The sequence below is a fragment of the Pyricularia grisea genome (genome assembly GCF_004355905.1).
Source record: "Pyricularia grisea strain NI907 chromosome Unknown Pyricularia_grisea_NI907_Scaffold_1, whole genome shotgun sequence".
NCBI classification, from domain to species: domain Eukaryota; kingdom Fungi; phylum Ascomycota; class Sordariomycetes; order Magnaporthales; family Pyriculariaceae; genus Pyricularia; species Pyricularia grisea.
This window is the reverse complement of record NW_022156716.1, coordinates 6,445,073-6,457,871: the sequence shown is the minus strand read 5'-3', so window position 1 is coordinate 6,457,871 and position 12,799 is coordinate 6,445,073. Positions and strand designations below refer to the sequence as shown.

Here is a 12,799-nt window from a genome sequence, read left to right as displayed (position 1 = left end):
AAAAGGGAAAATATTATATTTGCAAAAAAAAAAATTGCAAATTATAAAAATATATTAAAAAAAATAACGCGTTAAAAAAAAACGCTGGAAACGCGAATAAAAAAATTATGGCCAAAATATACGAGGTTATAAAACGTTTTTGTAAACCGCGGAAGGATTTAACGAAAATTTGGATAATAATAATTTAAAAATATTAAAAAGTTATTTAACAAAATTTATAAACGAAAAACCCATTATAATTAACTATTATATAATAATATAAAGTATAAAATTCCTAGTAAACGAGTTTTTTAAATATAGGTTTAATATTATATAAAAATAGAAAATAACGTAATTAGTTAATCGTTTAAATTATATATTTATATAAACCAATATAAAATGGGAAAATGTTTTGCCAAATACCGGCGCGGTTAAACATTTAACGGTAAAATTTAAACAGTTTATAATATTGTAACGATATAAAATAAACCTGTATATAAACCAATAACGTATTGGAAAAATACGTATACGTTTTGGCCAAAATGGCGTAATAATATCGATAAAAATTACTAATATACCTACCTTTATAGGGATAATTACGTTTTATATTATAAAAATAAATATACCGTTTTTAATATCGTTAAAAAATATGGATAAATTGCAAATTTATTATAATAACGTCCGAAACGAAATCGTTTACGGTAACGGTAAACGAATACCTATAAAACGGAAAAAAGGGCATTTTTGGTTTTATTTAAATAATACCGCGCAAAAAATTATATTTTTTACCGATTTTAAGATTACGGGAACGTTTTTAACGGAAAAAAAGCTGCGGCAAATTTACAAACGTTTTAAATACCTTTTTATTAATAAATTTTAACGTTTATTATAACGTATAGGCGAAAACGCGGATTTTAAAATAATTTAAATAATTAATAAAATGTGCTATTTTTACCAAAAAAAAAGGAAAATTACCGTAACGTTTTAAATTTATTTTAAAAAAAATATTAATTTTAATTACGAAATTATCGTTAATATTATATATTTGGATAGGCGGCCAATATTTTATATAATTAATACGAATATTATATTTTAATTAATCCAATTTTTGGTTAATATATTAACCAAAAAAACGTAGGAAATATTAAAATAATATTAAATCGATATTTATTTAGGTCCGCCAAACGTATTAACGTTTAATCCAGGGCCCAATTTCCGTATAATTAAATTTTACGCAAAAATACGCTTTTTAAAAATTATATATTATTAAATCTTTATAAAAGCGTATTGGGCCGTAAATAAAATCGAACGTTTCCATATACCTTTAAAAAAAACGTATAAAATTATCCGGATAAAATACGGTAATAATTATTTATAAAAAACTACTTTTTAAATAACGGTAAAAACGATTAATAATATCGCCGGACCGAACGGATTAATACCTACGTTATTGGTTTTTAAAATTATATTAAAAATAATTATAAATTTACCTTTAACGTTTATCCAGGTAAAACGCGCGGAAATAATAAATAAAATTATAATTAAATTCCGAAACATTATTGTAAAAAAAAAATTAAACAACGCGTTAATTGTTAAAAACGGGTTTAATATAAAAAATAAATTACCGCGTACGTTAACGTTAGGTAACGAAATGTTAATATACCGCGAAAAAGGCAATTGGAATAACTTTTATAAAATTATTTTTATTACCGAAAATATAATACGGGTGGCGTTATCCAACGGCGATTTTAATTTTAAAAATACGTACGTTAAATTTTATTACAAATACCAAAAATAGCCGAACGATATATAAGGTAATCAGGCCGAATTTACGTATTTAAGGGAAATTTAATTACGGCGGAAAAAGCGTTTAAAAACGGTATTAAAACCCCCGAAAAAATCTTTTAAACCAACGTTAAATTTTTTTACAAAAATATTTATTATTTTATAATAAATTACCTTTAAAAATAATTTTATAATTTATATAGCGATTAATCCAAAAGATTAACGGCGTAATACCAGGTAAAAACGGCCCAAAATATATTACGACGAAACGTTTATATTAATTAAAAAAACCCAATTTAAAAAATTGGTTATTAAATATAAAACCGAAAAAAAAATAATAACGCCAAAAATTTTATTCGAATAATTAAATATAACGGAAATAAATATTTTATTAAACGTAAAAATATTCGAACCAATATACGGAAATAATATATATAATTGGATTTTTAGTGTTAAAATAGTACGGGAAATTAAAAAAATAATAAATCGCCCGTACGAAAAATTACGTTTTATTATTTAAAAATATAATAATAACGAAAAAAAAAACCTATTAACCCAAACGTTAACGATTATACGGTATAATTAACGATTAATTTTAACGATCGTACCTATTATAATAATATAATTTGGCTACGTCCTTATAATTAGGGATATTAACCAAACGTATATCCAATCCAAAAACCAATTCGTTAAAAACGTATTAATAAAAATTCCGAAAAAATTATTATAAAAATACCCGCCGGAAATTTACCTTAAAATTAATAAACCGTTATACGGGTTAATAAAATTAAAATTATATTAATTTAATATTTATTAACGTTATTATAAGGAATAATTAAATTATTTAACGTTTAAATACGATATTTGTTTTTTAATTACGAAAAACGGTCCGTTTGGATTAATAGGCCTGCAAATAAACGATACGCTAAATCCAGGGGATTCCGAATTCGTTACGTACGAAAAAATAAAATTCCGAAAAATAAAATTATTAACGAAACCGCAAAAGATATTACAAACGGAAAACGTTAAAACTTTTAACGGTTGTAAAATAATATTGCGAAACGGCGATATATTAATATAATAAAAAGGATAGGTAAATTACCTGGAATTAATAAACGTGCAAATACCAAATCGCAAATAATAATACGTGGTTTAACGGGCCAAAAACGTATATATTTCCATTATTTACCAGCCCGAAATTATATTCGATTTTTTAATAACCGCGTAAACGGTTAACCCGTTAAATACAAAAATCGAAACGCTTAATAAACGATTATAATAGTAAATTAAAAACTAATAAAAAAGGTTAAAATATATTCCGTTATTTATAAAAATAACGAAATTATACGTATTCGTAAACGGATTGTTCGCTAATTTAAAAAATTTAAATTTACAAATAGGTTACGTAATTTTATATAGCAATAAAATTAGCCATAAAAACGAAAATAATTTCGAAATATAAGGTAATATTATATATTGGTTTTTTACCAAATGTAAACGTATAACGCGTAACGTTTTAATTAACGAAATTTACGGTATAATAAACGGTTTAAATATAGGTTTTATACTAACGCGTACGTTCCGAATAATTTGTAAACGTAACGGTTTACCGTTTTTAAATTTTATAATTTATATAAATTCCAAATTATTATACAATTATTTAATATAATTTGGAATTATTATAAAAAAAAGATTAATAATCGATATTATAACGATTAAATAATCGTACGAGGGACGTAAAATTTAAAAAATCCGATAAATTAATAAATTAAATAACCTTACAAACGTTATAACGAAAAAATACCCGAATAACGCGTTAAAAAATTTAATATTAACGAATAAATTACGGATATATATAAAGGATTAGGTATAATATAATTAATAAAAAAATGCGAAAAAAAATTATAATATAGGGTATAATATAAATAAAATATAACGTACAAATTAATATTTACCTTTTAAAAAAGATACGAAAAATCACGATTTTTTAACCCCCGAAAAAAACCCGTAAAAAACAATTAATAAATTAAAATAAAATTTTTACAAACCGTAAAACGGCCCGTTTGGCCTTTTTTTTTCGGCTAATATAACCGCCACGGTTACGCCATTACCTTTTTTTTCCTTTTCCCAAATTTTTAATATTTTTTTAACGACGGAACGTTATTTGGTAATCGTTTAAAATATATATTAATATTAAATAAAAAAGGAAAAAACGGTAAATATTATAATTTATAATTTTATCGTTTTTAACGATAATCGCCAAAAAACGGACGGTAAAAAAATAGGCGAAAACGGGAATTTTTTCGTAAAAATACCCGAAAACGTATTTATAATACCGCCTAAAAAACGGGTTTATTTTACGGTAAATTGCGAAATCGCCGGATTTTTATTTGCCCGCGAAAATAAAACGTAAATAACCCAAATAAAATTTCGGCCGGATTACGCCGGCGGCGGGACGGGGACGGGGGGCGGTAATAATAAAAACGCGTATTATATATAAATTATTAATTTTAAACGATTAAACGAAAAATAAATAAAAAAAAAAATACGTATATTTATTTTTGGTTTTGGTAATCCGATTAACGGATATAACGGTAGCAAATTTTTTATTTTTACGGGCACCGGTAACGGTAGTAAATTTTTTACCTTTACGGGTACCGGTAACGGTAATAGATTTTTTATTTTTACGGGCACCGGTAAAAATAATAGCGGTAAAAATAACGGTAGGGGTAACGGTAGGGACGGGGGTAATGGCGGCGGTAACGGTAAACGTAAAAACCCTAAAGCGGCCCGAAAATAAAAAATACCGAATAAAACCGGTAAGCGTAAAATTATTAGCGGCGTAAACCGCCAAATTAAAAAATAATAATTTAATTATTTTTTAATTTATATTAACGATAATATATTTATTAGGTAATCGTTAAAAATAAATAACCTATTTACGATAAATTTAATAAAACGTAAATCGGAAAATTAAAACGAAAAAATTACAAATTAAAAAAAACCGGTTTATTTATAAACGGATTAAAAAAAAATCGGTAATTATTATAATATAAAATTTCCATTAAATTTTTATATTATAATTAATTATTTACAATAAATTAAACGTTTACGTAAATAAAAAACTATTTTATTATTATTAAAAAATAATAAAATCCCCTTTATTTATTAAGGAACGGTTAAAATAAAATATTCGTTTATAACGTTAAAAAATTTTACAATTTTCTAAACGCGTTATTTTTCCTTTATTTATTTATTAATAATTATTTACGGGTTTAAAAGGTACGTATATTTACAATTAATATAAAAAATAGCCTATATTTGTTCGCGGGCAAACATGCGTGTAAGTAGATTACGTATGGTAATACGTAATTTTAGAACACGTAGCAAAAATTTTAACGGATCTTTGCAGGATTGTAAATAGTTACAAAACGGTAATTAGCATGTATGAGAATACCGTTTATTTGTTATATTGTTTTTACCGATCGCAGCGATCATTTTATTCCTATTAACACTTATCGGTATTTGTTTGTTGCTAATTCGTTTCGTTAAAAAAAAAAGGACTCAATTACAGTACTATTTTACTTCACGGCCATAATTATTTATTCTATACTTACGAACTTTTATCGTCCGTGACATTCCAGCCTAATTCGGTTTAATCATTTTCACACCTGGAACTAATAAATACACTCTTAGTGGATACCTCTACAGAACAGATACATGTCGGTACATAAGCACCACGCCAGGGGTAACACGTGATTCGACACGTATAAATTTTAACAAAATTCAACCCTGTTGCAATGGCCAACCACAGTACCTACATCACTTTGCACCACCTACTTGCACAATCCAAATGCGACAAATAAAAATGCGCAATGCGTTCCGACCAATAGCGATTCATACATACGCATTTCTGATCGGTCGGACTACGTATGCGTATTGTTTTCATCGCGTTTGGGTAGTATAAATAAATGGTGCAAATGGTGGGTGGTCGGTGATGCAAAGCAGTTGGTTAACCGTTACAAAAAGGGTTGAAACTTTTTAAAGTTTGTATGTGTCGGATCACGTGTTATTTAATTGAACCATGGCGACGCCTGTGGGTTGTGGCTCGTTCGTTGTGTATGTATCGATAATTATTCCTACTGTAGAGGTATTCACTTAGTGTTAATCTATTCCTTCCAGAGGTTGAAATAACTACACCTTACCACTATATCACGATAGCAGGGTACACGGTGCCCTCGTCGCGGAGCTGCGTTACAACTTCCGCTTGGTGGGTTCAACATTATCAAATTACTCCGCCGCGGGAGCTTACCAGGAATCCCTGAAAAGGGTATCCGGTTCGGAAGAGCGGCTGCCGCGACGTTGAACTTTAACATGTTGTCAATCCGGGTTATGTACCAGGAACCGCAGCATCTCCAACTGCCTTACCCGTAATAACCTCATTATACTTCAAGGCCTAAATGCACCCCGTTTTCAATGATAGTTTTATTAAAAAGGCCACTACGCAGACTTTTACTGGCACTGGCCCTGTCAACAACCGCGCCGCGCTCCATAAAAGGCCGATTACAGAAACGCGCTTTACCGCGCTGCGACAGCGCTCAAAGGTGCTCGTACGTCGACCCGGGGAGGGATTTGACGGCGCATGGTGCCCACGCCGGTTGCGGTGGAGACCCGGAACTTGCTTGCGACGCAGACGGGTGCCCGGCCGTCCGTGTTGGACTTTATTTGGCATAACTACTAGATTTAAAATATTTTCGGCAATGGTAGACGAGCAGCTTTACATCCCGGCGGAACGGAGAGACCCGAGAGAGCTTTTTTTGTAAAAGCGGTTTAAGCAGTATTGGGACGGAATAACCTCATTCAAATATCAAGGTTAGGGAGAACATTTAACACCGGTGTTAGTAATTAAACATGGTCTAGTGAAGCATTTAACAATAAATAAACCCAAGCAACAATATTTTTTACCTGTTTATTAATTAAATATGCACGTATTCTTATGGTTCTGTTGCCAAATGTTAGAGGCAGGCACGACGGTAATAAACCAGGGAACATTATTTGGGGCAAGCTTTTTATCTGGAAACAGGAAACGTTGGAGTATTCGTTGAGTTGTGTAGTAGGATTTCGTTAGTCCCACTTTCGGACTTGATCAACCAAGGACTCCGAGTAATTTAAGTAGCCCGACGTTTCCCGCCTTCGGTCTACATCAAGGCTCCGATGGAGCCCTAATAGGGGCAGGGGTATATACCAGGTACGCATTCTTTTAACAAATGAATCCACGTAATTGTAGCGATCACAATGTTTTCAGAATTTGTCATCGTCGGTTTTAGGACTAATTTAGAAGCCCAATACTTTATGAACCCCGGCTTAAGGGCCAAACCCGAGCCCCAGGATTGGAATATCCCGCTACAGTCCCTGCACATGTATATACTAAGGATCGAGACCGCTCATCCCGAGTCAGTATGTATTATTTATCGTTATCCCACCGGCCGTCGGGCTTATTTTCAAGAAGATAAACTACATGTAGGAACTGTGTTCATGCGACTTGCCGGACATTATATAAGTCCAAACTTTGAGCCGCTCATTCGGACGAACTTTTCACAATTATTAATCATCTTCTCGAAACGAATACCACCAACACACTGCCGACCATCATCATGACTTCAAAACCTATAGTTTTAATTACAGGTATTTAAGTTACAGTAACCCAAACACAGTTGCATGCTCCGGAAATGCAGCTTTTCATGTCGCTAACGTTCGAGCTTTACTCTTTTGCTAGGCGCGTCTGGCTTCATAGCAGGTACGTGCAAAGCAGACCTCGAATGTGTTCTAACAAAACACCACACGAGTTTTTTTTTTTCTTTTTTTTTTTTTTTTTTTTTTTTTTTTTTTTTGTATCATTCTTAAATGAGAAGACTAACAAACATCGTCCTCATGCCCAGCCCACACGCTTGATCAGCTGCTCGAGAAAGGCTACCGGGTTATTGCGACCGTAAGAAGTGAGGCCAAGGCCGACATTATTCGTGATGCGCACCCGAGCCTCCGCAAGGACCAGCTAGATTTCGCCATCGTCCCCGATATTGCCAGGCCCGATGCCTTTGATGAGGCAGTCAAGACGCCGGGCATCGAGTTCGTTATGCACATCGCGTCCCCCGTCTCCATGAACTATAGTAAGTCTCCCAAAAATTGGCAGTTCTGGAGTCTTGAAAATAAATATAACTAACCCTGTAGCCCTAAGAACACCCCAGCGAGCTTGTTGACCCAGCCGTGATCGGCACCACCGGTATTCTTAAGGCACTAGCCCGTTCTGCACCGTCCGTCAAGCGGGTGGTAATCACTTCGTCCACTGCCGCCATAATGGATATGGAGCGCGAACTTGACGCCAAATGTTTACTGAACGAGTCAAGCTGGAACCCGAACACGCTGGAGGACGCTATCGCGCATCCCGAAAATGTAAAGACTGCATACTTCGTGTCCAAGACGCTTGCCGAGAAGGCCGCCTGGGATTTCGTGCGCGACCCAGCCGTTAAGTTCGATCTGGTTACTATCAACCCGCCCATTGTCTTTGGCCCTGTGGTCCCGTACTTTGCCAACGCCGAATCTGTCAATTTCTCCAACGGGCTTATCCTGGATTTGCTGAGAGGCAAGTGGAAAGAAACCGGTATACCTGCCACGGGGGGTGTGTTTACCTGGGTTGATGTTCGCGATGTCGCGGCGGCGCACATCCTCGCCATCGAGGTGCCTGAGGCGGGCGGGAAAAGGCTCTTGACGATCGGGGGGACTTTTGGCAACCGCGACATACTCGAGGTGGCCAGGAAGAACTTTGGAGAAAAGTACGCCGACAAACTCCCAGGCGCTGATGCTAAGGGAGGTGAAATCCCGCCCGAAGATGCACGATGCTCCTTCGACAGTTCCGCGACGGACAAGATATTGGGCATTAAATGGCGCAATTTGGAGGAAACCATCGGCGATACTATTAGGGGCTTCCAGTCTGTCGGAGTTTAAATGCAGGCGGAGGAGTACTTGAGGGCTGCAATAGTGTATTGGTTTTAAGTTCTACGTCTTGCGTCTATGGCTGCTGTGGTCTTGTTACATTCTTCGATTTCTCAGCCCCGAAACCAAAAGAATATATGCCATTTAACATTTTCATTCTCAAGTACGAAATAATAAAACCCTCTTCATTTGATTAAAGAATTTCAAAAGAAGTTTACTATCGGCAATTCAGGCTCCCCAGCTCTCTTATCTCGACTTATACATCAATTCACATCCCATTACCTGCGTGGAGATGAGAAGCCTAAGCAGAGCCTCGTTGATTTCGCCTGCAATTGACAGATACAGCACGCATGTGGCAGAGAAGATATACCTACGAAGTATTGCTACTCCAATCAGCTGATTGACTGGCTCGACAATAAACTCCAAAGTTCATCTTTTACTGTTGAGTTGGGTGTTGTTTGAACGGTGGTGAGCTGAGAACTACCACACTAGTTCAAACTTGAAATAATTGCTTCGTTAAGTGACTTGGCGTATGCTGCTCTTTTTGAGAATCGAACAGCAGCGTCCAGATTGAGATATAGCGGCCATGATTACAATATGATGCGGAGGGCTGACAAAAATACCCAAAAAGCATCTAGAGCTAGATGAGAACAAACAATTAGTCGCCACTGATACCGATCATGCGTGGCATGCTGTCACTGCCTATTTGGCATAGAACTCGCCAGAGCTAAAGCAGCCTAATGCTCTCCGCTGACAGGTGAGTAAAGCGTCTAAAGCGATTAACTGGAGCTTGTAGTTACTGAGAGTCTGAATTCCAAGAGTGGAAACCCCCTGAAGGCGACCAGTTTTACAGCAACAACGCAGAAACGCAGATTAACCGAGCCAAACAAACACCAGTTTTTTTTTTTTTTCTTTTTTTTTTTTTTAACAACCTGATGCAAAAAGTCGGTAGCCAACTGCAAGATGCAGTGTCTGGGTTCGAGATCGTTTCCAACGGCGAAAACGATCCGTGGATCCTCGACACGTGCATAGCCCCCGGATGGTTTCTTAACACAGCCCCAAGGAATAACCCGCAAGCGAAGGCTGTAGATTTCAATCTTTCTGTCGGTGATGGAGGCCACAAATGTTTGCTGCCGAAAACAAATCGTTTGGGAAGGCTCTTTGTAAACATTACGGTACTTGCCGAAGATATGGGGATCGCAAACGTCCCGCCCGACCATCCTGAACCCGACAATTTTCTGTCGTAGGCCCTCACAAACGGAAGGATGTTGGACGTGGTTCTCTGCGACGGCCAAGTTCTCCAAAATTACGAACCAGTACCATACCGAGAAAATTCCAAAGACAGGCGCTTCTTCAAATGGCAGTCGCTCTGACTAAACCGCTGAACTGAAGGGCGTTTTTGAAATGTCAGAGAGCGTGCAAGGTTATTTCTATCGTTTCTGAAGCTTTCGCATTCCATAGCCTTGACACCAAGTGTACTAGACTGTGCATGTCGTACATTTGGTCGTCTTCTCGGATGGTAAGCAATGCGTATCCGCAAAAAGTGACGATGGAGTCTTGAATATCTGCCGATTCAGGCTCGGGGAGAAGTAACCTTGGCCCTCCCTCAAACGGCGGGCGGCTCTCCCGCTGGCTTCCAAACGATGCGTCCCTTCGCCCCCGTCGATTCGGGAAATATCTACAGCTACATGTTGTCCAAGGCCGAAAATAACCCCAAAAGGACCATTTTCCTCTTGTACGGCTTGCCCAACTTTTCGTACGGCTGGCGTTACCAATTGCCGATTTTAACGCAGTTCCGTTACTAAGTCGTTCACGAATACGCCAATAGTACGCTTACGGCGCCGCTGCATAGGTATTGCACTGCAAAGCTCAACTGACAAGACGAGCAGAGCCTGGTGGCGGCCGGCGGCGGGCTGGAGGGAAGACAAGAGACGACCCAATCTGCTGCCGAAGGCTAAGATACACCGATCAAATTTGAATAAACTTCTGAATATAACATGTGGTACAAATACAGTTGCGACTCCAATTCAAGCAGGTGCATGATGATCCCCATACCTGCATAAGATATGGGCTTCCTAGCTTGGTTGAAGCGTGCTCCATACAGCCCTTAACGTACCCGTTAGTATTGGCCAATGATGACATTGATATTAAATTGTGTTGTTGTTAGTTAAGCTAGTTTAGGGATGGGGGGTAGGTAAAAAAAGGAAATAAAATATAAATAGCCTCTCTCCGAATGAGATGTCAAGCATCATGGAGTGATCAGAGAGCAAGTCCGAGGAAGCATTAAACGAAAACAAAAGAACGACGAGAATCCAAAAGTCTTAACAAGGCCCATCCCAGGTGTAGCATTGACAGGTTTCAAGCCTCGCCCTTACACACCGATACAAACGTAAAAGTCGGGCCACAAGTTTCCACAGGCCGCATCGATCCCCTTGTTCCACGAACGGAGCTGCTCATAGGTGATGCCGGCTTCGGTGTATATGGACCAGCAACTGTCTCCGGCCTTGACCTGGTAGAACTCCTGGCAGTTCTCGACGACGCCAGGCATCTGAGGTTCCGGCTTAGTCGGCGCCTCGGCACCTGGAACATGTACGCACATGTAGTAACCGGCCCAAAGGTTGGAGCATGCTGGAAGCGGGACTTTGTTAGATGAGATTTGATTGACGTTGCCAGCTTTGCGAAAAGAAATTTCGAAGACTCACCAGCATTCACAATCGTGTTCCAGGTATAAAGCTGGTCCATGGTAATGCCGTACTTAGAGGCAATCCCAAAGCAGTTCTCGCCGTCTACGAGCTTGTGGAAGCCATCACAGTCGGGAGCTAGACCGGGCATGGTGGGAGACGGAGTGGCGGGGGCTGTGGCCGTGGCCGTGGAAGTGATGGTTGACGTCTGGAAAGTAGTTGTCTGGGCCATGGCCAATGCTGGGAGGAGCCAGGCGGCGAGGAAGCGAGTGAGCTGCATCTTATCGAGCGTGGTTGGGAGGCTTCGAGATTGCGAGATGTGCTTCCTAATATTAAGTAAAGCAGCTTGCTGTCTCAAATATGGAAAGAATATGGCTGACGGGACTGTCTTTGAGGTTATTTATACATGTTTATTCTCCTGAAAGCACTCCTCAGAATGTCTGCAGATGACAGAAAACATCGGTTGATGAACTCTGGAAGATCTAGGCAACAGAGTCTGGGCGACTCTGACGCCAAGTGATGATGGACAAGGTCCGTCTGGCACCATTCATAACAATGGAAGTGCCCATGTCTGGCTTAGCACTGTGCGGCTCTGTGATTTATGTCAGTCAATATTACATGCAGAGTGCCAAATAGGAAACCTGCCGAGTTTTATCGCTGTCATCTTGCCTGATAGGTCTCCTTTTGTCTACCTCGAAGACATTCTGCCGGGGAGTGCATGCCACCTTACACATTTCTCGGCAAAGCTTGGCATCAGCACGACCCCACGGTTTTAAGATAGTTAGGTAGGCAACCTTCCACGTCTTCGGTAAGTTCGGCTATTCCTACCGGCTAGCTACTTTAGTACTTGACCATAAACACGGGAATTTGAAGACCGCCCGTAGTCAATGTACCATGACTTCAAAATCGAACCTTCCAATCCCATCCAGCCTGCGTTGAGGGGGAGCAAAGTTGTCCCTTCCCAGCCTTGCTTCACGAACAATTAACTGGCCCATGGCGGAATCCGGCTGCTGCCATGTATGGAAAAATACCCGCGTGACATGAGCGCCCCCGTCGGTGTCAGCAATACAATGGCAAGACGACCCGCTAGTATCTTCGCTTCTCCGCACCGATGTACCACGTCAAAGTCAAGAAGTCCAGGCAACCAATTTCTACAATCGACGGGCTAGATGCTCATGAAGTCATCTCCGGCATGTGGACTAAGGACGTCGAAGACATGGGATTGATCAATTCTAGATGTTAGTCGGGGCTGTAAGTTGGTTGCATTCCAACTGCCACATTTCTTTTTACACGATATTGGCCATCTTGAATCTACGATTTACTGATAAAAGTCGATGATTTCGATCTTTCGTCCGCCAACCTGA

General features: G+C 37.9%; 2 protein-coding genes across 2 annotated transcripts; one reads left to right on the top strand and one right to left on the bottom strand.

Annotated features, from left to right (window-relative positions):
• Window positions 1-7,261: 7,261 nt before the first annotated feature.
• On the top strand, window positions 7,262-8,916 carry PgNI_02003 (uncharacterized protein). The gene is made up of 4 exons (XM_031122074.1): window positions 7,262-7,449; window positions 7,541-7,561; window positions 7,704-7,931; window positions 8,000-8,916. Exons 1-4 carry the CDS (start codon window positions 7,419-7,421, stop codon window positions 8,764-8,766), a joined length of 1,047 nt encoding a protein of 348 aa, XP_030986276.1. The 5' UTR covers window positions 7,262-7,418; the 3' UTR covers window positions 8,767-8,916.
• A 1,800-nt stretch (window positions 8,917-10,716) lies between these two features.
• Window positions 10,717-12,026, bottom strand: PgNI_02002 (uncharacterized protein). The gene is made up of 2 exons (XM_031122073.1): window positions 11,457-12,026; window positions 10,717-11,382 (listed from the first exon to the last, which is right to left on the bottom strand). The coding sequence occupies exons 1-2, from the start codon at window positions 11,713-11,715 to the stop codon at window positions 11,126-11,128; spliced, it is 516 nt and encodes a 171-aa protein (XP_030986277.1). The 5' UTR covers window positions 11,716-12,026; the 3' UTR covers window positions 10,717-11,125.
• Window positions 12,027-12,799: the final 773 nt, after the last annotated feature.